The following is a 25994-nucleotide window of genomic DNA, read 5'->3' as shown; positions in this document are numbered from 1 at the left end:
GGAAGCCAGTGTGATGAAAAACAAGATCCTGTAAGTCATTATAATGAGTTAATAGCTCAAAATAATGAGAAAGTATCTCAGTATATTGACTTAGTATCTCAAAATAATGACTTATAATGACTAAGTCATTATTTTGAGATACTAAGTCAATGTATTAAGATACTAAATCATTATTTTGAGATACTAAGTCAATATATTGAGATGCTAAGTCATTATTTTGAGATACTAAGTCAATATTTTGAGATAAGTCAATATATTGAGATACTCAGTCAATGTTTTGAGATAAGTCAGTATATTGAGATACTAAGTCAATATTTTGAGATATTAAGTCAATACATTCGGATACTAAGTTAATATTTTGAGATAAGTCAATACATTGAGATACTAAGTCAATATATTGAGATACTACGTCAATATTTTGAGATAAGTCAGTATATTGAGATACTAAGTCAATATTTTGAGATAATAAGTCATTACAATAAATTACAGGATCTTCACTGGCTGCAATGGGCTTCCATATTTAAAGACTTTTCTTACATAATAAAAAATGTATTCTGTCTGCAGAGAAGCAGCTACATGAACAAAAAACACTGCACATGGCAGAATGAGACTGCAAAACACTATTGTCGCATCAATCCCCCAGCGAGCTATATAACATCCAACGGCACCATTTTAATTATAACTATAATTTGCCGACCCAACAAATACACCCATAGGATTTGGAGTAGTTTAATTGCAATATGTCAAATGGCAAAAATCCCAGACCCAGCTCAGTGCCAACATGGTAAATATTCTTGGCTGAAAGCCGAGCCTCTCACCAAATTAAATCTGTCTGTTTGGGTGATTTTAAAAGTTCCCTCTGACAGACTCAGAAAAATAAGGTAACGAGGCCAACAGTCTCTCTATCTAAAGCCTAAGATATAAAATGTATGAGTGAGCGGGGGCAACTGAAGGCAACAAGGGAAATGTTGGACTCCCTCTACTGGTGTTAGGCTTCTGTAAAGTGTTTATTTTACAGCACAGCACAGCAGTTAAGTAAAGTGTTCTCAGAAACTGGGTCGTCTCGGTCACAACCTGCCTGAATGTGACTCACCTAAAGAAAATGTGTTCGTCTAAAGAGTGAGTGAGAGGGAGAGGAAAGGTTAGCCAACACGGTAATCTCTGCAAACAAAAACCCAGCCTTAAGTGTTTTACAAAAGGAAAGAAACACAAGCCAAGCCAAACGGAAGAAAGAAGTATAAAAGCTGAAACTACAAATACTCAAATCTTTTTTTAATTAATTAGTAATGAAAACATGCAATATAAAAATGACTGCAAAAAGAAATGATAATAATAAAAAAAATACATTAGGATGATAATAACAATGTTGTTTCCTTACAGTATGTGACTACTAAACAGGGATTATCTAAACAGATCAGTCCATGTGACTTCTTAGTTTAAAAATGTGTTCACTGACTTCTGTGTAGTAGTTTGGACTGCATTCATCCATGCTTCATGTTCACCTCTACAGGTCACGTGCTCATAATCTATGTCCACACAGCTGCGACAGTTTCTGCGTTTTCCCCTCGGCCGCCTACATGGGCGTGTGCTGCGCGGTGGAGGGCGAAGCGGCAGCAGAGGACGACGACAGCGACGTGGGCGGGGGCTGGGGGGTAGAGGAGGAGGAGGGAGGGGCGGACGCAGAGGCTGCGGCGGCAGCGGCGGCGGCTGCGGCAGCTGCGGCGGCTGCAGCGGCCGACGACGAGGTCTCAGCGAGGCTGCTGTGCGTGATGAAGCGCAGGCGCAGCTTCATGGCCGGGCGTAAAGTCATGATGATTTTCTCCACCTAGAGAGAAAGAAAGTACACACGTGTTGACAAAAGGGTCAGGTGATGATACAGGGAGATAAATAATGACGACTGAAGAACAGTTGTTAATCCGTTCAGTTCAGAAATCATGACATGAAAGCAACGACAACCCGTCTCTCTCTATTTAAATCCAAAAGCTTACCTGGTCTTTCACGCTGTCTCCAGTGTACATATATTTAATGTGATAAAGGAAGTCACAGATGGGGTCCATGTAGCTGAGGTGTTGGCAGTGTTGGTCGACCGCCTGGAGCATCTCATAGAAGGCCACGCCAATCTGAGACACACAGGAATGTAGTGGGCAAAAGAAACACACACACAACCAGAAAAACAATGTTCTTGAAATCACATCAAATGGAATAATAAAATGCAGTTTTATGTTATTAGTCGACTCTTAGTATACACTTTTACTGTGGATGTGGGTGCATTGGGTCCACTGGCACCAAGAATCCACACTTCTGTTAAAAGCCTTGGCTTTCAAATTCAACAAACGGATCACAACTAAGTCTCGTTGCCAAGGTGAAGGGCTATCTCCCTCGCAAAAGGTCTTAGAGACCGTAATCCATGCTTTTATAACATCTCGGCTGGATTATTGTAATTCCCTGGATGTTGGTTTAGACCAGTCATCTGTCCAGAATGCTTCCACTCGCCTCTTAACAGGAAAACAGAAGAGAGACCACTTCACACCTGTGTTGCACTCTCTCTCCACTAGCTTCCTATTCATTTTAGGATTGATTTAAACATTTTATTGTTGGTTTTTAAAGCTCCAACCCAGAGCGATCAGGCCTTTTCAGTAGCTGCCCTTAAACCTTGAAAAAAGCTACCCATGGACATTAAATCCACCCACACCATTGAACATTTATAAAGACCACTTCTCCTTGGCCTTCACTTCAGGATAAAAAAAGTCAGCCTAGACATTATGTCACTATTTTACTTCTATCTTTATTGATTTTTATGTTTTATACCTATTATGTTGCTGAGCCGTTAAATCTGTAAAGCACTAGAAATAAACTTGACTTGACATTAATAAAAAAAAAGAAGCATCAACAGTCGTGTGTGTGTGCACCTCCAACATGCATCTCGTCCTCTCCTGCTGGAAGCGCTGCAGGAACGGCCCGACCAGGTGATACACGTAGAGCAGCTGGAATTCTGTCTGGACGATGGGCTTCAGAGTCTCTGATAAGAATCTACACACAAAAAACAGACAATTTTATGATGACAATCGATCAAAATGAATGCATGGTTTGGGAAGCATGGGAAGGAAGACGGTTTTACTTGGGAATCAGAGACATCTGTCCAATGGATGAGTGGTGCCAGACGGCGTGTGCTAGCGCAAGCACGTAACTGCAGTACATTTCACTGTAGCTCTGGTGACAGGCTGTGAAATCCAGCAGGGCGAAGGGATAACCAGCCCACTGGGTCTCTGATGTCAGTGCCGGAGAGCCGAGCACAGACACGATGCGGTCATGGAGAACGATCCAGTACGGCTCCTGAGAGAGCAGAGCAGAGGTGGCAAACAAACCGTGAATAGGGTTTTGTAAAAATACTAAACTAAAAGATATTTGTGCGTGTTTTAACTTACAGGAAGTGCAGTGATGACAAGACCAATGGCGTTCATCCAAGCTGTGATGTTCTCTCTGGGAACCAGTGGCTGGCTGAAAGGTAAAAGAAGAAGTTGCTATGTTAATAAATAATTCAAATGCTCTTTAAATCTTGCAACACTGAACACTACACGCAATAGTATTTATGACATCTCTCAGAGAAGGACGCGCTCTTTGTCGAATCATACCTCTTCAACACAACGTTGAGCAGAGCATTGCCAACATCCTTCCCCGGCACAGCCAGAGCCATCAGCTCCACACAGGTGACGTGCAGAGCGTGGGCCGCAGGGTTGGGGAACTCGTTGAATCTCCAGTCACAGTTGGGGAAAGGACCTGGTGACTTTCCCGCCATGGGTGCGAAAGAGTTAAGGGTAAAAAGAGGCAGTGACACAGAGGTGATTAATTAACTGCTGACACAAAAAACAATTACTGTGTCACATTGAGACAAAGAGGCACAGAGGTCGGACAAAGTAAATAAATAATTTAGGGACTCCAGAGGTCAGTGATTTCTTGGCCAGCATGAGGGTGATTATGTTACAGACACAGTGAGAGAGCCGTCTACCCGTAGGCTTAGATTAATGAAGGATATTGTCGACCAGGCGTCCGATCAGCTTGCAGTAGTAGGTGTCATCAGGGATCCACACGCTGTCCTCTCTGGCGTTCATACCACACTTCAGATAGGTCTCACTAAGGCACCAGCCTGGTGTACGGTTGTCCTACAAAACAACACCTCTGTAAATAACTGCTGCAAATAATGTCGTGTATGACGTGAGACAATGACGAAATTGGTTCTTGCTTCATACCTTCAGAGAAGACATGATAGCGTGCACCAGTTTCCTCTTCAGGTTGGTTCTGTCTCTCAAGTGTCGTTCGTAGTAGTGCAGTGTGTTGTACAGGTAGGTGACAGGGCGGTCTGCACACAAACACAACAGTAAACACAGATCAGTTTCCATTACTGGCTAACAGATTAAAATCACAAAATCAACCATCTCTGTTTTTTTATGTACATATAGTTACTATTATTGCATTTCTACATAGACAGTATGATTCACCATGGAACTTGTAAAGCCCTCCTAGATGATCCAGCAGCGTTTCTAGCGACTTGGACACGGGAAGAAGCTCCAGGAAGCGGTGAATGACGATGTCAAAGACGGGCAGGAAGCGCAAACACACGTTGCCAAAGTAGATTGGCAGATACTGAGGCTGGAGCTGCATGGGGGGGTTTACTTGGTCTGCAAGACCCTCAAAGTACAACTTCTCTGGGTATTTCTGGCAAATGAACAAAAAAAAAACACCTTTTAAATGAAGGCTAAACATATAATTTTACAATTATACAATATGTTTATATCACATTTGTCATTCATTCCCTTTATGTAACATTCACTTGGTCAAAGAGTGTGACTTTGTGACATGTGTACCTTGTGGTAGCTCATGTGTTTGTTGTGCCAGTCGCTCTGCAGCCAGTGCTCGGGGGAGTTCTCCTTGACAAAATCGTTGACTCGGTTTCTGAAATCGTTGGGCTTCAGCAGTAGCAGCTGGATTATGAAGTAGCAAACCTGAGCCTCGTTGCCCTCGTGGCTACGCATCGCCTAGAGGAGGAAAAGATGAGCGGCAGATGGTCCATGTTTACCAGGAATGTAAATCAAAGCATCTTCTATATTAGTGTTGTAAATTATTTCTATTTTTTAGTTTGTTCTTACCAAACAGAGAATGAGTCTATCCAGTGTGACTATGTTGTATTTCCAGACCATGTCATTGAGAATTTCAATGCACTTGTTCAGCTGCTGTCCGCCGGCTGAGGTCGAGAACTCATAGACAAGGAAGTCTGCGAATGTGCGCACGTGAGCCACAAGGGCACGAGCCCCAATTCGCTCCAAAACCCTGAGGTACACACAGTCAGGATGAAGTTGTAGGTTGTAATTAGCATGCAGTGCAGGCAGAGGTCAAGTTCTAATGATTCAGTTCTATTAAAATGGAGCAAAGCAAGCGTTTTTCTCAAGCAGGCATCGTGGAAACACTGCTAATTCTCCAAGTGATTTTTCTTTGAAAATGCATTAAAAATCCCACCTGAAGCCTATCTGGTTGATGTGATCCGTCTCCAGCAGCATCTTCCACAGTAGACAGAGGAAGAGTGGCGGTGAGCCCTGCATGGAGAAGTGAGTGATGATGTCGTTCTCATTGGCCATAGATTTCCACTTCCTGTACTCCTCTTCCACATTCTTCTTCAGGTTAAAACGAGACTCCTGAGGAACGTTGTTTTGCTTGAAGAACGCCTGAAGGAAAGAAAGCCTGGTTATAACATGGTTAAAATGAAATTACTGTTCGAGTTTGTCCACATCCAAATGACCACATGTGCACCTGTAGTGGAGCAGGGAAGCAGGACAGAGTGTGTGAAGCCCAGTTATGAGGTGTGAAGGTCATGATGGTCTGTAGAATGTCTTTACACCAAGTCCCGTGGATGGAGTCAGACCCTGTGAAAAAATCTGCACACAGACACAAGATGACCATTAAACCTAAAAATATCTGACAAAACTAATGAGTTAAAGAACAAAAGAGAGAAAAAGAGCGAGATCTACCAGTGACGTGCGTGGCTCTGGCCAAGGTGAGGATCAGGGCTCGGTTTAGTTCCTCAGACTCAGCTGACAAAACCGTCTTTGGATCGTTTAGGAAGCGAGTGAACTGCGGTTGTACTTCTGAACTCCCCAACGCTGTGATCAGGCGCAGAGCTGTACTCTCAACGCTGAATAAAGATCAAGAGATAAGACAATTAGAGACACCTTCTTCTGTCTTTTTCAATCAAATTCAGTTTAAACATACAGAATATAATCTGTAGTAGAGATGTTAATGGAAGCAGCTTGTGTGTGTTTGTGTGTGTGCATTACCACAGATGCAGCTGATTCTGGTTGGTCAGAGCTACGGCAGCCAGACTGTGCAGATGACTCAGCAGCTGGACTCTGTAGTGTGGCTGAATGTGGTGCATCCTGTAGCTGAACATCTCCAGGAGAGTGTGAAGGATTCCCCACGCGTGACATTTAAACACGTTGGGCAACAACTGGCCTGGACGGGGGAAAAAAATGGCTCAAATTATTTCCTCTATAAAGGACGGCAAAGGTTTCAGAGAATGTTTCTGAAAATGCGTGGCTGCATAAAAGACAGATTCCTATCTCAAATCTATCTTCATGGTAGGATTAGAGAGGAGAATTAGCCTCTCGGATGAGAGATTAACTGGCTGTCTTTTGAAATGCATTTTGTGGGTTTATACTGAGCCTACTCTTTGTGACAGTGATGGAACAACACTAAATAAACAAAGGGGTGGTTACACACTGACAGGTCGCCAGTCCATCACCGGGCCAACACACAGAGACAATCAACCATTCACTCTCACATTCATACCTACAGTCAATTTAGAGAGTCCAGTTAACCTCCAAGTGTTTTTGGACTGTGGGAGGAAACCCTAGATAAAAACAGTGCTATCCACGACTCCAGGATGTTACTTTAATAATAATAAAAACCAGTTCCCTTGGACAATGAAGAATACTGTTTAAGAACAGACTCTACAGTATAAACAGTATCAGACTTTTTGTCAAGTGCTTGCATCCAGTAATATTGTAAAGTGTATGTTCATGCACATTAGGCATTTCCAGTAAACTGAAATGTACTCACTAATGAATCCTTTGATGCCCAGTGACTCGATCTCCATGTAGACCAAAAGTCTGCTGTATGTTTCTACCAGAGCCGGCGCCAGGGCATTGCTGGATTTGGCATGAGCCAACTTTATCACGCGTGTGGCAATGCTGTGGATAAGACTGGAGACAGGCAGAGAGACACTTACTAAAAGGTGAAGAACAGTGAAATGACGTAGGTCTTTCAAAACAGTGTCACTGTCCTATCTGCTTCCGTTTGTTCCTACCTCATTTTTGCGTGTACTGTGAGTGAATCCAGCAGGTTCATGGGCAGCGGCGTCACAGATCCAGACGCCACACAGTTGGTGCCAGGCAGGTTGATCCGCATAGATCCATTACCATAGATGGTCTCTACGAGGACGCCCATAGGCAGAGTGAAGCACTCAGAGTTAGTGCTATAGGCGTTACACAGCAGGGCGATCTTGTAGTCGGACATGCCAAGAGTTTTGTTCCGCAGCGACTGCTGGAGAAACCTAACAGAGAGGAGGGACTCAGGTCAGGTCATCAAGCTACACAACAGGTCTCTATTATTACATTTATTATTGGGTATGTTTGTGTCACAGCACGGTTACATACTCGTGGTGTAGCTTCAGAGAGTGAGGAATGGGTATCTGTAGTTTAGAATTGTCACTCTGGGCTTTGCGGTTGAGGTGGATCCAGATGCAGGTCATGGCAAACGAATGAGTTGACTGAGGCTTGTTAATGTCAGGCACGGGGATGCACTGAGTAGACGGAGGGAAAAATGCAGATTTATCTGATGGTACTGTTTAGAAAAGGTGTGTCACACAAAACATTAATGATTGACATTTTATCCTCTAAATATGCACCTCTTTTTCTGGGTAAAGCAGGTCAAAGAGTTTCATAACAGGCAGGAAGTCAGCCAAGGCGTTCTTCTGAATGCTTCCTGATATGAACTGCAGCAGGACCCACATCAGGTGATCCCTCCCTTTAATCAAACCTCTACCTGCAAGCTGCAAAAAGGAGTTGAATTGACTGAATCAAACACACAATTTAATGTTTACAGTGTTAATAATAATATGCATTGATAACCAGATGTACCTTTTGGTGCAATGACAGCACCATATGCGGGAAGCTTGCAAACTGAAACAAAACAAAGAAGATGAGCTGGGAAGAGAGGTGCTGCCACAGCAGTTGGCTCGTTCCTCCGATGTCGGCGTCAAAGTGTTCCTCTTTCTCAGAGCGCTCCATGGCGTACACAACCAGGTCCACCAGCTGCTCCTCCAGCACTGGGCAACGCTGCTTATGCTGGCAGGGGAGGACGAGGAGTTTAAGGATGAAGAATATTGTGGGAGAGGAGGTTAAACGGAGGACGGGGAGGAAAGACACCCAAGAAGACAGAAAGAAGAGTGAAAAAAGCCAGAGATAAAAAGGTGGGGAGAAGAACGAAAGACAGAGGGAGGGAGAGAACAAGAAAGAAGGTCATCATCAATATACTTCATAAACAACATGTAATCTTAACAGACAGCTCAAGCAATAGCTCAAAAATGTACCATAAAAATGTTTCCTCATCCCTGGCATGCAGGACCGAATCTCTATCCTGTCTCTGTCAGCTGGGTAAACCCCATTAATCCCCATTTACCTTTCTATTTTTGAAATAGGAGATTTGTGAGACTTTCACATAAGTCTCACAAATCCCCAGTTAATTGCTATATAGTAATGTGAATGTACTAATATTCAAATCAGAACCAAGTGAACAATTGGAAAATGCATGTTGGAAAACGTGACAGCTGAAATGACACTGGTTTTGCAGGAATACTATGCTTTTGTCATGATTCCATTGCATCCCAATATGTGGATCATACAGTATTGTGCAAAAGTCATACGCCACCGTTAGATGTGTTGTTTTAGCAATGCTATAATGACCATACAGTATAATTACTTCTCAATAACTTTGTACGAACACATCCAGAAAATACAGGAAACATGTATGGTTTTAAAATAAAGCCTCTATCGGAGTGTGACTCATTGACAACTGATCTTTAGTTGCATCATTGTAGTCCAAATTCCAACGATCACAGACTTTGATAAGCATAAAAACAACAAAGCTGGTGGTGCCCTGAGACTTCTTTACAGTACTATATATAAAAACGGTATCACTGATATTATTGTGGAAGTGGAATTATGGCTTATTTCTACTAGAATTGCCATGTAGATACAATTTGTTTCCATACACAGGAGAACCTGCATGATGAGGATGGGCATTTGATCCAAACCAGGAAGTGGACTTTTCAACAAAAGGAAGAAAAGGGGAAAACCCTTTTGCAAGAGGGAGAATCACAAGGAAATCAGAATAATCGCTAGAGACAGAAGACGGGGATTTTTGGTGAGGAGAAGGCAAGTTAATGTCTTAAAGCCATGTAGTTCGGTGAATGCAGTCAATGATGTCGGCTGACTACATGTTCCTGCCTAGGAAATGAAGTTAGCACACCATGTGGAAGACTGTGTAAACTATTGCAAACATGCCCCTCAATTGTCAAAATCAAACTGCACCCAAGTGTGACAGAGCAGGAGTGAGGATCTCTGCACTGTGGGACCCAGCAGAGTCATGTTCATAAAACTACAGCACAGAGCATAGCAAAGGGACTGAACGGCACAACACTGAGCATTACAATATAATGGAACAGAACAGCACAGCACAGCACAGCACTAAACACCAAACTGAACCAAACAGTGCAATTACATTCCTGCATGCAGGCGAAAGGGTTTGAGAGAGTGGGGGAGGTGGTGTGGTGGTGGAGAAGAAGATGAGGAGGAGCTGTGAGGCTGTGAGTCTTCTCATCGCTTCTCGTCTCCTGCTCCCAAAACACAAACACACTCACACAGAAGGAGAGAGAAGGGCCAGAGAAAGAAATAGAGAGGGGTCCAAAAAAGAAATCAACCACAAGTTGCTTTACCTAGGCTGAGAGCCTGGTCTTTAATCCCACCTATCACGTACCTACGTCATCCTAAACACTGGATTTTCTTTGCTCATCTGCATCCTTAACAAGCTGAAAACACACCAGCATGTCTACAATAGATCATTTTTGTAAATAATTTCCATTAAGGCAATAATTGTTTTTATTTATATTTATAATTGTCTTCTGTAAATACCTTGCTTGGTCTTATTAACCAATTCAAAAGGATTTGAAATTATATTTTTGATAACAAGTGTTACAACTATTAAAACAATAAAAATAAATCAAATAAATCAAACAAACCATTGTGAACAAAGACTGTGAAATACACTCCCATGGCCTCTAACTAGCCCTGCCTGTTTCTGTTGAATCAAAGTTTCGAGATTGAAAAAAAATGTTGCTCTCCCTGATTATGTAAAACTGATTAAGTCACTGACATGAGCTCTGGCATGGGCATGTGTGTCAATGTTTTATCTCATTCATCATAAGAGGAACCTGTATGACTAGAATTGAAAAAAGAAAGAAAAAAAAAAGATGCAAACAACTCTCTGTTGTCTTTCATTTATGCGCATCATTAACCAGTGAACATCATGAAGGTCATCAGCAGACCTGGACAAATCACTACAAACATACACATACATCAAAAGACAATGATGTCATTTTGATGATCCACCAACTGTGGACTTCACTTCAACTCATCACAGTTCACTGCAAATAAAAACCAACACCAACCTTAATTCAAAAAAATGATCAACAATTTGATGTATCCATTACGTGATCTCATGACACATATCGTCTTCTTACTGCCTGAGTCGACACTACTATGTCCAAAAAACAGTGAGTTTTGCCCAGGTCAATGGAACAGAGAGCGGCAGCATTGGGTCAAACATGGGAGGAGGACCTCACTAACAACAGGCACAGACCAGACTACATCCAGACATGCAGCGCAGCAGGACTTGAAATGTCAACAGCAGGGTTTAAAAAAGAAAGAAAGAAAAGTAGTCAGATTATTAGACGGGGCACATAGAGTACATGTGTACCATGGCTGAGACTCCTACACATATCCAAGAACACTGACAACCAAGTGTCAGGCAGCTTGATTTATCATTATATGATTATAAAATGTATTCTATTGTGTTAAAAAATAGTTTCATTTACAAAACCCCTGCACTGTTACAGGCCAAGGGGAAACAAGTTGTTTTGCCAAAAATATAATTCAACATAGTGATATTTATTATTCATAATGTAGCCTCAATTAATTCATTCTATAAAAATGTGACTAGACACAATTTACATGCTGCCAATTCATCCAAGATTATTGTTCCTTGAAGAACCTGCACATTCATCAATCTACGTGCTGTTTCCTAGCCTTTATGCATGATCTACCCGTCTTTCTGTCTGTGTACCTGTTCACATCTGTCTCTCTATATGCTCAGTATATCTCTATGAAGCCCTGCTGTGACCATTTCAAGCTCTGTGACATTTCCCTTTACTCATTTCAAATTTTCTTTTTATTTGTCTGCGTTCCCATTTCTAGGACATCTGCGTGCTTCTAAAAAGCCCAAAAGTGTCCAATAGTCGGGTTAGTCGATAGGTCAGGTGACCCAGGAAGAGGAACAATGACATACCTGGGCAATGTTCAGAGTCTAGAGAGCGCATGGCAGAGAGACGGACAAAGACACAACACAACCAGAGGACAAAAGAGAGAGAAATAAAGACAAAAAAGAGAAAGAAACAGAGAAGGAAAAAACGGAGAGACAGAGAGAAAAAGTGGTGACTAAAGGAGCTAAGTTGTTCACTGTCTGTTCAGCACAGTTGGCTTCAACTCAGCCAGTTCAAGCATAGAAACTGGATTTTTGTTGTGGTCGTTAAAATATGTTAATCTTTTAACCACCATCTTATAGTGTCTTAACAGCACACTCTGTAGACACACTGTGTGCTCAGCGTGATGGGCTGAGTTGAAACTGTATGAACCCAACAAGGCAAACTAACACCAGTGCATGTGGGTAAAACACACATCATTGGTTTGCATAACATATGGTTGTATACACAGTGACTGTGTTACCAGGGCAACAAGTGTAGAGAGTGGTTGAGGGGAAGACAAGGTTGGAAGAAGACGATAAATAAAAAAGAAAGATACATAAATCTGGGTAAAGATAAACAAAAATAGAAACAGGAGGATAAAATAAAGAATTAACTAATATACACAAAGGATGATAAACAACACAAAGGAGCACTAAAGAAGAGACTAAATTAAAAAAACGAAGCTGAAGCGGAGAGTGTGGGTTTGTAAACACGATAACAAAAAAAGGGTAAGAGTAAATATAGAGGATGACATGGACAAGAATCATGACAGCAGGTGGAGGTCTGGGTATACTGTGTTAGCAATGGGGCAGAGGCAGAAGGAGAGTTTTACCTGCTTGTTCAGTCCCAACATATTGCACACCATCTCTCTCGAGTACGGCTGTTCTAGGACATAGCGCAGCAAGACTGTCTGTGGCTCAAACAGGTCCTAAATCCATGAAAAGGAAACACACACATTCAAATTGTGACCCTTTGTGGGAAAAAGTGCATAGGTGAGTGAAGTGTTTAAAAACATATGTTACCTTGTCATATGGCAGCATTCCTTTTAGGGGAAAGTGAAGAGTAGTGGGGTCTAATTTCCAGGAGTTGCAGATGGCTCCACTGTTATTCACTACAGGTAACAAGCTGCATCGCCCTGTTACGCACAATCACACAACAAATGGTCAAGAGAAACATAGGTTTGTGTTTGTGCGTCTTTGAGGTCAGTTGTGCGTGTGTTTCTTACCACAGATAGAGTTGATTCTGGCTGTGGGTCTGAAACTGTCCACAAAGTCTGATATCAAACTGCCTAGAAGCTACACACAGGACGGGCAAAACATACAACAGGAGGGAAAAGGTGTTACATACACAAATACATGTACACACATATACTCTAATGACAAGAAATACACACTTACCCAGTGTGTCAGCTGACCCTCTGGATACAGTTTTCTGATTTCTGTGATGGCAAAGTAGGCTGGGAGGAGACAGGCATTTCTGTCTAGAATATACTCTACAACCTTAAATAAAAAACAAACATTGACAGAGAATAAAACATGAAACGAGTCATTAAATATCACAACAAATTCCAAAAATGTAACATAAAAGTAAAGAAATGAATGACAAGTACCTCTCTTGCAGCCAAAAGCTGCTGGACTATAGCTGAACTGACAGTGGTGGGTATGGTTTGAATTTTATCCAGAACAGGCTTCAGCAGGTCCCGGACACCCTGAATCACCCAGACACACAAACATATTCTGTGAATTAACACTTTTTGTGCTACACAATAGGAGAACTGAGTCTTTAGGGGGAATTAAATACTGGAAACACACCCAAATGTTTGATATAATTTGGAGTTTCCTTCTAAAATGTGCAATGTACCCAACAACAACACTCTGCAAGTAAAGGCAATAAACTTATATGAATCCTGAAGAAATGTTCTCTACAACAATCTAAGTGATGTTTGCAATAAAAACACTAACACAGATAACAAATACAAATTGAATTTTTCAAGGACTTGCGTGTCCATGACTTGTCTCAGTTGTACAAGCATGTGTGAGTGTGTTTATGCAAGTGTGTGTTACTGACCTTGTAGTCCACGCCACCAATGATCTTGCGGATGAGTTTAAACGTTAACGCCCACAACTGAGTCCTCTCCCACTCCAAACTATCGGAGCTTATCAGCGCTACACACACCATCCTTTAAATGAATGAAGAGATTCATCAGATTAGCAATTTATTAATTAGTTAATAATTATAAAATACATTTGATTTACAGTCACCTTTCGGCACTCAAGGACACCGAACAATGAATAAAAAATTACAAACAATAAAAACCATAAGCAATGCACAAGATACAAAGAAACAGGATACAATGCAGTTGATATCATAGAAAAAAGCAGTCTTAAATAGATGTATTAGACAGATACTAAACTTCATATATCTGTCAAACCCTTTACATTAATAGATTTATATATGTATCTGTCTGCATTGTTGAATGTGAGTGTGTATGTGTACCTTGGTGGCAACAGGCTGGTCTCCACAGCCATCGCAAGACAGTCATAGAGAAAGGAGATTCTCTTAGGACTGTGTTGACTGTGAATAAACCGCACTATCCACTGCACGCACTGTTCATGAGACTCCTGCAGAGAGACACGGACAATGTTAAAAAAACATATCTATATATATATCTAATCAATCATCCTCAGGGCAAATTAGCGTCTGTTCCTCTTTGAGCAGAGACCTGTGGCAGTGTTCCCCAGTATTGTCTGAAGGCCCCGAGACAACTGATCAGTTTAGTCCTCTCATCCTCAGGAGTGTCCATAAACATCCTAAACCACAACAAAGCAGCACGTTTAGGCAATAAATTACAATACAAGCATGAGGAAATCATTAAACGGAATTATTGTATATTTTCTGTCACTAGTGTGCATCCTCCTGAAACAGAGCAGCACAAATATATTACACCAATGAAAATTAACAGTATATTGCACATGGAGAGTGGAGTGTGTGTGTGTGTGTAAGTAGACCCCCCACACACACACACACACACACACACACACACACACACACACACACTCCACTCTCCATGTGCAATATACTGTTAATTTTCATTGGTGTAATATACTGTATATATTTTCTCATAATGTAAACTTTTTTTGAAGTGCAATATATTGTCATTTTTCATACTGTCAAATTTTTTATACTGTAGTTTTCTCATCAGTGCAATATCCTTATCCTTATTTATTATCCTTATTTAATAGCTCAGCCTTGTTTCCGTACACTATAAATACCATGTGCATACTGTGTATATTCTGCAGACCGGTTGTAATGTACATTCTATTTTTAAACCTATTTTTATAGTCAGTGTTAATATCTTTATATATTGTACTTTATAGATTCTATTTCTTTTTGGTAACGCATGTTTACTATTTATTATCCTTATCCTTACTGTCTTGCTGCTGTAACACTGTAAATTTCCCCACTGCGGGACGAATAAAGGACTTCTTATCTTAAACTAAATGCCATCTTCAACAAGCAAAAATTGGTTAGGACATGATAAGTCAGCGTTAGGAAGAGCGTGTATATGTGTGAGCCATATTACCCAGCAAAGGCCTCTTCTATCATCTCAGTTTTCTGAAAGAAGTAAGGAGAAAACAACGTTCAGAGAAACACTTAATTGGGAAGACAAAATCAATTCATCAGCACTTTTCTTTCTCATGCACAAACAGAGTTCAGTTGTCAGCTCTTGCAGCAACACAATACATTATTTATAACCGGTGTTCATGAGTAGTGTGAAGCTTAGGTACGTTTATTTTACGGGTGAGTGTCTGTGCAAAAAGATTAAAATTAATGCATGTTCAGGACTTCTGGGCAATTTTAAAAACGTCTATCAGTGAAGAAATTCTCGGGCTTCGTTGTATTTGAAATATTAGCCTAACTTTATACACTGACGAGGTAAAATCTCAAATGATACAGCCTTAGCTAGCGGGATGACATTATTGCACGTAGAGGGCAATTCTGTCCTCATAAGTTGATGAATATTATTTATTTGCAAAGATAACCATAGGACAACGACGTGGGGCTAACGCTTTATGTGGTGCTAACAAGTGTTAGCTTTCAGAGCCAGTTTATGGACGTGCAAAATTACCACCACATCTTCAAAGATGCTCTGGAGCTGCGTCTCCATAGAAAGCGCCATGTCTGCGTCAAAATAGGTTAAATTCTTAGCGATGCATCATACACGTTAAAAAAAACAACCCATTTACTCCTTTCATAGAGCGAAGCCACTCCACTCTAAGAGCTAACTGCTAACGGCAATGGATGCTAACGGCGCCGTGAGACGTGCAACACCCACAACAATCCGGAGTCACATCAGTACAGAGACAGAAGCTGCTGCACAGTTCCGCTTCATTTGGTCATCGTGATGTGAAACACTTGGCCTCTGTGGTCATTGCGAATGATGGATTTAATATCGATAGGAAAATAATAATAATAATAATAATAATTAAGTTAAATACTATTATGAATCGTCATTTACTTCCAGGTATCTGTTTAACGCTGATCTATGTGACCTATTATGTGAAATATATTGCAGTGATACACATTGGCCAGTGGATGTCGCTGTGGGTGACATTATATGAAATAAAAATAATGGCAAGTCAGTTTTAGTTCAGGTCACAAATATTCTGAATATGCTGTACTATGCTGAATTTACAGCAACATGCCGTTTCAAACTGTTGTATATGTATATTTTTTTAATTCTTAAAAAAAAAATGATATTCTTTTTTTTACATTTTTTAAGTTCTCAGTCCGGCTTTTATATTTTATTTTTCGTATAATTATATATATTTGTATGTGTGTAGTGTAAAAATCATACATTATGTCATTTGTAAATGATTTACAAATAACATCGTTTTGTTTCGCTCTCTCACACACACACGCACGCACACACACGGGCAAACAAGTGAGGTAACATTCCTTCCTCGTACACGGAAATTTGACGCGCGGGCGTTGTTTATGTTAACAGATAAACACAGCACCGCTTGCGACTTAACCTTCACTTCCTCGTTGTCTTCTTTTCGACCATATAGAAAACTTGTCAGTGAGAGAAAGAGGACCTCTGACAGCCTGCACCAAGAGTGTTCGGCTGCAGACGACAGGTGAGCCGGAGGAGCAGAACATGTCTGTGGAGAAAACACATGATCACTCCACGCAGAAATGTGGACACTGTCATTTGTTCTGGACCTGGCGGTTCTATCCTATGCAGGTATTTATGCATTGTTATTGTTCTGTTTTTCTCTTTTCTGTCCTTATAGTCCTCTTTCGATGCCATGTGTAACGATCGAGAATGTTCCTTAAGGCATACAGTCAGTTTCTCCTGTGTTATTAATGACTAACACTGCAGTGATTAATCATTAAACGCTTGCAATGCAAAGTTGCGACACTGTTTTTGTTAAGTCAGGGACGATTCAATGGATTTTGGAGGCTCAACAAGGTAAAAGGGGGCCTTTCCATCAAACTCCTGCAGCCCAAGTTTGCTAACTGTCAGAGGTGGAAAAAGTACTCAAATATTGTACTCAAGTAAAAGTACCAATACTTTGATGAAAATGTACTCAAGTAGAAGTAAAAAGTAGTTCATTTGAAATGTACTTTAAGTAAAAGTTATGTAGTTACTTTGCGTGGGGTGTGAGGGTAGTAGAAATATGTCAAATGCAAAATCCTGATTTTAAATTGTACTTAAAAAATACAAATTACATTATTAGCATTGAGTAATAATCAACCCACTTTTGAACTTTCAATGAATACTTATACTAACTAATTCACAAGCTGCACTAAAGCAGTCGTTTTTAATGTTTCTCCTCCTCTTGCACTAACCAAAGCAGAGGATCTGAACCAGTACAGATGAAATAACAGGGTTTTCTGAGAGACATGCAAACTTGAACACCCACAGTCAGTACAAATGATATAAATAAAAATAAAGCATGGGGAAGTATCGAGGGAAAGAAGAATGCTTAATCTCTCAGAAAGAAACTTGTCACAGCTAGACATTTAATGTTGTAGATTTATCATTCATCATTCATGTATGTATTACAGGCTGTATTACAGACAGTAGATTATTGGACACTATGGCTGTTCTCTGTTATGTTGTGTTTTTAGATGGATTAGTTTGGGTTTTCTCTGGGTTCTCTGGTTTCCTCCCAAGTCCAAAAACATGCAGATTTAGGGATTAGGCAAATTGAACACTCTAAACGTGTGAGAGTGGATGGATGTTTGTCTCTGTGTGGCCCTGTGATGGACTGGCTACCCGTCTACAGTGGAGCCCACCTTTTGCAGCAACCCTCATGTGGAGGATAAAGCAGTAGAAGATGGATGGATGTATTTAACTGTGCACATTTAATATTAAGACATTAGTATCTAGGGCCACACGGTTGGCATAGTGGTTAGCGCTCTTTTCCTTTGCAGCAAGAAGACCCGGGTCCAAGCCCCGATTGGAACAAGGGCCTTTCTGCATGGAGTTTGCATGTTCTCCCCGTGTGTGCGTGGGTTTTCTCTGGGTTCTCTGGCTTCCGCCCACAGCCAAAAACCATGCAGATTGGGTGGGGATTAGGCGAAATGGTCACTCTAAATTGACCGTAGGTGTGAGAGTGTGAGTGAATGGTTGTTTGTTTCTATATGTGGCCCTGTGATGGACTGGTGAACTGTCCAGGGTATCGCTCTGTGTCAGCTGAGATTGGCACAGCACCCCCCACGACCCTTCAGTGGAGGATAAAGCAGTAGATAATGTATGGAAGGATGGGCATTAGTATCTAGTAAGCACAATAAATAAATATATACTGGGTTATAACCATCACATTTTATAAGGAAGTAACATGTATCTTTGTGACAAGAGGAGATTTAAGGATCAACCTGCTTGATCCTTAAATCAACATCTCATCGACATCCGTCGCTATCTGCACAAGCAGGCATTATAAAGAGGAAACATAATATATTTAATTAATTTATGGCTCTCTCTCTCTCTCTCTCTCTCTCTCAATCTTCTTCCAAACTTTTTTCTCCCCAGTGTCTTCCCCTCCTTCCAGCCCCATCAATGTCATCTTCTCCTCAGTAAATCTCAGGAATGTGCTGCAGTGGACTCCAGGATACGCCACACCAGAGGACACATACTTTACAGTGCAGTATGCCATGTAGGTATACAAATAAACATTTAATATGGATAACTATATGTGCATGTCTGTGTTTTTTCCAAGAGAATAGGCCCTGTAAAGGTTCAAAGAGGTTCTTTAGTATATGGTCCACATGACATTGGACTTGAGATAGGTGAAGTAAAGTCAGGGCTTTTACAAAGGCTTTCTTTTGCAAGTCTCAGAGGAATCTATAGATGAAAGAGAAGTCACAAGAGAAATAGGGCAGACACAAAAGAGCAAAGTAACCTGAACAAACAGGTGATATAGAGTTAAGCTCTTCACCTGAGGGAACATTTTGCGATGATCCCTGCTCCCTCGTGCAGGGTTTCAGAGCCGTCATCTCATCTCTTTGGGCCTGCATTGTCTTTTCCAGCTACGGAGACACTATACAGGGAAGTAAAGGGAAACGTGTGCATTGGAGGGCGGTGCAGCAGTGTACGGACATAGCGAGGAGCTGGTGTGACCTGAGCTTGGAGACATGGGATGCAGAGGAGGCATACTATGCCAAAGTCCGTGCTGTGGGCAAGAGAGAATCCTCCAAATGGGCCATGACAAGGAGATTTGATCCAGTTTTGGACAGTGAGTTAAATTGACACTTATGCCTTTTGGTAACTGAGAACTGCAAATATTTTAACGCTAAAATAACAATGTCCATCCATATAGCTACTTTGGGTCCTCCGCTGGTTTCTGTGGAAATGGAGGGCAACAATGCCATAATTGATATGAAGGCACCCATGAGACATCAACCCAACAATAACTTCCCAGTGGTTTCCATGGCAACACTATACCCCCAGCTGACCTACAACCTCTCCGTCCAAATCCACAGACAGACAGTGAGTAGAAAAATAAATCACAGCTTTCCCCACCCTCCTGGCAAGGACAGGGTGTTAAATCAGACACTCTTGAATTCCCACTGTAACAATTAACCAATTGTAGACTAATATGGTATTTGTTCTCTGTGTGTGTGTGTGTAGTATCACTTTCCAGTGGACTCTAATCGGTACACATACCAGCTGATACTGCACAATAAAAAGCACTGCTTCTCTGCCAGGATGAAACTGCCCGCCATGCCCATCCAGTGTCAGTCATCAGAGTGGCACTGCATAACCACACCTCAAGGTACAAACCACATTGCTGCTGTGTGAGATATACACAAGAGTACGCGATGTTTCTTGTCGGACTGGTCGGAATGGAATGTTATAGAGATACAGAGGTGAAAGACAGAATAAGTCATGTGCCTGAGACGGAGTTTAATATGAAATCTGTGTGGAAAAAAAAGGTGTGGTCTGTGTTGAAATGGTACTTTTCTCGTCTTGTATCTCACACAGTCATATGCATTTAGTGTTCAGATTGTGTCTTGCCAAGGGACGAATCAGCATGTAGACTCGTGGAGCCTGGGATCAAACTATGACGTTTCAGTTAGAAGAAGACAAAGATAATTTTTTTGTGCAGATGTAGGTTATGAGATAATTCGATTTTAGTGGACATCCAGATCTGGATCCACATCCAGACCAGGAAACTGAGCATCCTTGATGCTTTCTCTTGTTTTTTCCAAAATGACTAACATGTACATATATTGTTTCACCCATCTCCTTCCAGACCCTGAGATTGCTCGCCTGCACAAGGTGATTTGGGCAATTGTTGTTCCATCCGTCTGCTTGTGTATACTTGCTGTGGTTGCCTACTTTCTCCATAACTACCTAACGGGAAAAGGACAGAAGAGCCGTATGCTGGTAATGCACACACACACACACACACACACACACACACACACACACACACACAATGAAAACTGCTTTGTCAAATATTTGTCCTTAGTGTTAGGAAAATGTGCTTTGATTATGATGTATCTATTCTAACCCCCTGTAAATGTTATTAATATGTTTAAAGCACAGTATAAAAGTACACATTTCTCTAGGGAGAGACATGCTCTCTCAAGTCAGAGACAATTACTCTAATGAAGCATTTATCTAAGCATGGAAGTGTAGAACAGTTTCAAAGAAGAAAAGCTTTTGTTCCAAACTGAACTGTAGAGTTTGATGTCAAAAGACACTGTTATAGAGTACATTAAAGGAAACGTAGGATGCAGTATGTCCATGCTACACTAGCTACACACTTTTGGAGCCCTTATTTCTAAGAGTGTAGGAACTAATAGTTGAATTGCTACAGCTTTGTAGTATTAAAAAAAATACATTTACATGGCATGCAATGTTAATTTTAGTAATGTTTAAAATCAAATCGTAAATCTGTAAAAGGCCACACCTTTTCCTCCTTCACCCTCCAGAACTCACTTACTTTTTGGCCTCCATCGCTTACCTTCTCTCCTGAGAAGCCTAATCTCAACTTCATCCTCGTCAGTGTCATCAACAACGATTCACTATCAGACCTCCACGTGCAAAAAGATCCTGCAGATCCTGTACCACCTTATGCGCTGCAGAGACCAGAAACACCTCCGGAGTCTGTTGACTTGTTGATTGATTATGGATTTGTTGGAGAAGCTCCTCAAACCTGTGTCGGAGGAGAAGAGACGGCAAGAGAGAGGAGGTCTGACCAAGGTGGAGATGGGAATAATCTGAACGGTACAAATCAGATATGCATTGCAGGAGACAGTTATGAGAAGAAGAAGTGGGGAGTTGGTCACTTCACCGGAGTTAACTGTCCTCTGACAAACTCCTACCTCACACAGATTTCACCCCACACATGCACACACGGTCACAGTCTAGTAGAAGCTAATAGAAAGACAGATAGAGATGCAGAGGAAGGAAGTGAGGCAGTAGCCCTTTTTTCTGCTTATGCCTCCCAGAATGTAGGAAACACCTCGACCATCCATGGTAACCAATCAGATTACCTGGCAGATGACTATGGGCTTCTGAGTGTAGCTTCAGCACATAGTGTAGAGAAGGAAGGGGAAGAAGAGGAGGAGGAGGAAGAGGGGGGACTCTGCGTTAACTGGGACCCTGAAACTCGCAAACTAGTGTTGAAACTAGAGATTGAGGGAGCGGAAGGGAGTGAGGGCAACTTAGGACGAGAGGAAGCGAACGTAACGGGAGGCAAATTGATGTTGGAAAACGTCTTAGTCAAACAAGCATCTGAGGAAGAGGTGGAGAGAGGTGGAGAAGCAGGATGGGAGATGGATGATATATTCGCCAAATGGAACGTGGTAATCCCAATGGACCAGTAGATGATATTCATCAATGTACTGTATTTACCCCGTTATTACAAAAAAAAATACACCCTCTTCTTTTGCACTTATCCAGTTAGATTGAATCATTTAGTCACGATAGAAATGAAAATAATACAAAATATAACTGTGATTCGTTTTAAAAACAAATAATATTGACAAAATCTTTGGAGCACTAATTAGTTAGGTTATGTTTTTGGTATGGTTGACCTACTGTGTCTTACTGATTAATGTGTCACTCTAATCAATATTAATCCTTATGAATTTTGGGAAAACTATTACTGTATATTCATATTTTTATTATGTTGATCTGTTATTATTATTTGCAGTAAAATCCTTATCTCTCAGTCCAACATGGCATGTTTAAGGCTAGTGTCATGTTTCACCATCGAAATATTTTTTTGTTTTTGTTAACAACATGGAATATTTTTGTGATATTGTGGGGTTGTTGTTTTTTAACAGTACATGTTTATTTTCTCCACGTCTCAGTTTATCATGTGTATGTATACATCTGTGTTGATCCATGACAGCGATTAGCCGTAGTTATTTTGATTTAGTTCCGTCCGCAGTTTAGTTTCAGGTTAAACACTTTAAGCCGTTCTTGCTGAAACACCTTTGGATAGGGTTTGTTTTAAAAATGAAGGATAGTACGGTTAAATGAAATGTAATGTTTATTTTTAATGAAGGAGAGGCTTTTCTTTCATTGCAACTAACATGTTCATGTAGGATGTAGACAAAACTATAGCACTTTACTTGTTATTCTTTTACACATGAATAATGAGGCTGCGTGACTCACACACGGGTCAGGTTTCTTTCCTTGTACTAAAAAAAATGATGACATTATTTTGTTGCACTTTCTTTTTCTCTTTTCTTTAAACACATTGTCTACGGAAGTCATTTTGTGTACTCTGATATGCTCGATTGTTTACGTCACTAGTTTTTACCAGCTTCATCTGGTAAAGATTGTTAAGATCTACATGACTGTTCAAAAGTTTGGGGTCACCTATACAACTTTTTTGTGTTTTCCATTTAAAACCCACACTTTTATTCATCAAAAGAGTTGCAAAATGAATAGAAAATATAGTCAAGACATTGACAAGATTAGAAATAATGATTTTATTCAAGCTTTCGTCAAATAACCAGCAAAACTGTTTTCAGCTGTGATAACATCATTGCACAAGGGATTTCTAATCAACCAATAGCCTTCTAATGCGATTAGCAAACACGTATTCCATTAAAAACCATTAATTTAATGTTTTATTCATTGAAAAAAAGTAATTTTCCTTCAAAAATAAGGACATTTCTAAGTGACCCCAAACTTTTGAACAGCAGTCTATATAATCATAAAATAATGTTGTTGTTTTTTAGATCTGTATCGATGCACAGTAAATCCTTTCACTTCACTATTGTATCTTTGTGATACAGAAGAAAACCACCCTGGTTATTTTACACCATATATTCCGTAATGAAGGAAGTATTTATAATGTTTTGTCAATGTTCTCCCGCTTCTTTAGTGTTTGTATTTCTGCCTACATGAGGTCAAAACTACTGAAACTTATGTGTACGTGTAGAACATTAACCTCCTCACCTCAGCTGACTTCTGCATTATCTGTATCATATTGAAAATAACTGTAAAATCTTTCTGTAGATTCCCTGTTAACCCTGTGTCTAAGATCACAAGAAGAGGGGGGGATTTGCAAAAACTGGGGTTGTCTACTATGTGGTGGGCAGTTAGATGCTGTGCATTAAAGTTGTATCCAGTTTACAAAAGTGGTGTTACTCTGGGAATTATGTTGGGGATATTGTTGCCATACTTTTGTATGTTGCAAGACTATATGGTTGTATATTCAAATAAAAAAACAATAAAGTGAACTTAAAGAAAGTTATTTTCCAGTATTCTCTCATTTTAGAGCAGGGGTGCATATATAATGTAAAATAAAGTAAACTACTCCGTAACATATTGCTAAATAACTTTCTGTATTTATTACTTATTCAAGTTACAAATATTATGCATTATAGATGTAACCCGGTCCGCGTTGGTGAGTCTGCTCACACACCTTCAGCATGCACTGCTTCAAAAGCACACCCTCAGAAAAAGACTTTGAAGCACGGGTGATTTCTTCAGCCACAATAAAGCTATATTTCACTGCCTCATCGTTTTTGGTTGTGGCTTTTGTGAACACATTCTGCTGCGATCACAGTCTCAATCTCAATTTGCACTCGTCGCATGATGCATATGCAATGATACACTGCCATCTAGTGGCGGGAAATGTAGTTTATGGTCAATGCACGCCTTAAAGCAGCATAGACCTATTTTAAGACCAATTAATCACTCGCGGGCCACATAAAATGACATGGCGGGCCACATCTGGCCCCTGGGTCTTGAGTTTGACACATGTGTTTTAGAGGCTTTAAACCAAGGCTATTCAACTGAGGGCCCGGGGGCCAGATCAGGCCCTTCAACCACTTTGGACCGGCCCACGGCCCATTAACAAATAAATAATGAATGTATTATTAAAAGGCCAATAAAACCATAGCTTTGCCTATTTCTGACACTTTGTGTCCCTTTTTGGCAAATACTAGTACAGCTGTAGGCGGCCTATGTATGTACCAGAATATTTTGCACTATGGGCCAGCGGTACCTGTGTCTTGTTGGTACTGTAACTTTTATTTTTTGCACTAAGAGCCAACTGTAGCAGTTGTACCTGAATATCATTGGTACTGTTGCTTGTATTTCTGCAAAAATAGCCTTTTGTGGCCATTGCAGCTTAATGTTGTTTATATTGTTATCTCTAATTTTGTAAGAGCCTTATCCGAATGTTGGTGGTACTGTAACTGTGACCTTTTTGCACTATACGCAAATTGCATTGTACCAGAATGTCGGTTACTTACCTTTTTAGCACAAAACTAGCAGCTATTTCAATAAATAAGTGCTAAATAATTGAAAACATTTTGTATCTATTTGTATCCGTTTACTGTACATGCAACACAAAATAGTAGTACAGGGGTTGACCGGCCCACTGGCTGGACAGCCTTCAGAAAAGCTGGCCCTCCAGAAATTTTAGTTGAATAGCCCTTCTTTAAACTCACTTGCATTTTTCATATTATCAGTATGAACGCACACAGTTTAAACATTCAGGAAACCTTTGATGAGAAATAATACTACTCTTGACACAAGCCTGTAAGAAGTTGGTCATTAGTGACATCTGGTGGTCAAATTACAAACAACATTTACTGTGAGGACATATATTGGCAGAATGATATTTCAGAATAATAAGAACTTATAGGACTATAATATAAAGATGGTTTATTTTTTTAAGTGTTTTAATTACAGCTGTCCGTGAATGTAGGCCATTTATTATTTTCACTATAAATGTAAGCAATGTAATGACTAATGTGCTCGTATTGGTGCTCAGTATTAGCAAGTGCCAAAACGTACAGTAGTTTCGCACACAGTTTGAAGCAGCATTGTCTGAAATAGCTCGTGTTTTGTTGTTTGTATTCACAATTTGCCATGTTTGCATTGTATAAATGAATGTGAACAATTGTCGAAACTATTTTAAAGTACACAGTACAGTGTGTGACAGTTGGAAGGTATATCTTACCCATTAGCAAGCAGAAGTGACTTGTGTGGAGTTTTTTATTGGAATATTAACAACATTAAAGGAAACTAACTGTCTTCATAGTCACTTCTCAGTGTTGAAATGAAAGAAAAAAAGGGTAATTTAAACACTTATTTCTCTGCGAATCCTCTGGGTGGTGCACTGTCCATCCTCCGGCCGCTCCTCATCCATCATGGCGTCGCCCTGATCGGCTTCATCCCCCCGCATCAGAGGGGCGGGACGTCGGTGGGTCGGTCTGCCAGTCGTTGGGCACTTCCGGCGGGCTCGGATTTCCTTCGACTCGGCATTTAAATGGAGCTGCAGGGCATCAGCTGCTCGTACATTCACCGCTGCGCCGTGACAGAAATTAACTCGTAACGCAATTCAAGACAGGTTTCTCTTCATTTTGACAGCGACAG

At 40.6% G+C, this 25994-nt stretch overlaps 2 protein-coding genes across 4 annotated transcripts; one reads left to right on the top strand and one right to left on the bottom strand.

Moving 5' to 3' along the window:
* Positions 1 to 1265: 1265 nt before the first annotated feature.
* On the bottom strand, positions 1266 to 15895 carry med23 (mediator complex subunit 23). 3 transcript variants are annotated; one of them, XM_083899088.1, is made up of 31 exons: positions 15756 to 15895; positions 15210 to 15241; positions 14349 to 14436; positions 14123 to 14247; positions 13694 to 13805; positions 13236 to 13334; positions 13024 to 13125; positions 12852 to 12921; positions 12649 to 12761; positions 12459 to 12554; positions 11671 to 11688; positions 8187 to 8393; positions 7955 to 8098; positions 7704 to 7849; positions 7355 to 7600; positions 7108 to 7250; positions 6327 to 6501; positions 6021 to 6184; positions 5803 to 5927; positions 5512 to 5717; positions 5145 to 5325; positions 4863 to 5033; positions 4497 to 4713; positions 4248 to 4357; positions 4034 to 4160; positions 3633 to 3798; positions 3426 to 3498; positions 3119 to 3333; positions 2910 to 3030; positions 1989 to 2120; positions 1266 to 1825 (listed from the first exon to the last, which is right to left on the bottom strand). In XM_083899088.1, the coding sequence occupies exons 1-31, from the start codon at positions 15804 to 15806 to the stop codon at positions 1574 to 1576; spliced, it is 4227 nt and encodes a 1408-aa protein (XP_083755214.1). In that variant the 5' UTR covers positions 15807 to 15895; the 3' UTR covers positions 1266 to 1573. The 3 variants fall into 3 exon arrangements, with proteins under 3 accessions (XP_083755214.1, XP_083755215.1, XP_083755216.1); XM_083899089.1 differs by lacking the exon at positions 11671 to 11688; XM_083899090.1 differs by lacking the exons at positions 14123 to 14247; positions 14349 to 14436.
* A 930-nt stretch (positions 15896 to 16825) lies between these two features.
* Positions 16826 to 21973, top strand: il20ra (interleukin 20 receptor, alpha; the record flags this gene model as incomplete). The annotated part of the gene is made up of 7 exons (XM_083898530.1): positions 16826 to 16874; positions 18669 to 18792; positions 19166 to 19371; positions 19456 to 19625; positions 19767 to 19911; positions 20392 to 20525; positions 21077 to 21973. 7 exons carry the CDS (start codon positions 16826 to 16828, stop codon positions 21971 to 21973), a joined length of 1725 nt encoding a protein of 574 aa, XP_083754656.1.
* Positions 21974 to 25994: the final 4021 nt, after the last annotated feature.

Source organism: Microchirus variegatus (assembly GCF_963457635.1).
Source record: "Microchirus variegatus genome assembly, chromosome: 12".
NCBI classification, from domain to species: Eukaryota; Metazoa; Chordata; class Actinopteri; order Pleuronectiformes; family Soleidae; genus Microchirus; species Microchirus variegatus.
Note: the sequence above shows the minus strand (reverse complement) of the source record. Positions and strands in the feature narration are given on the sequence as shown.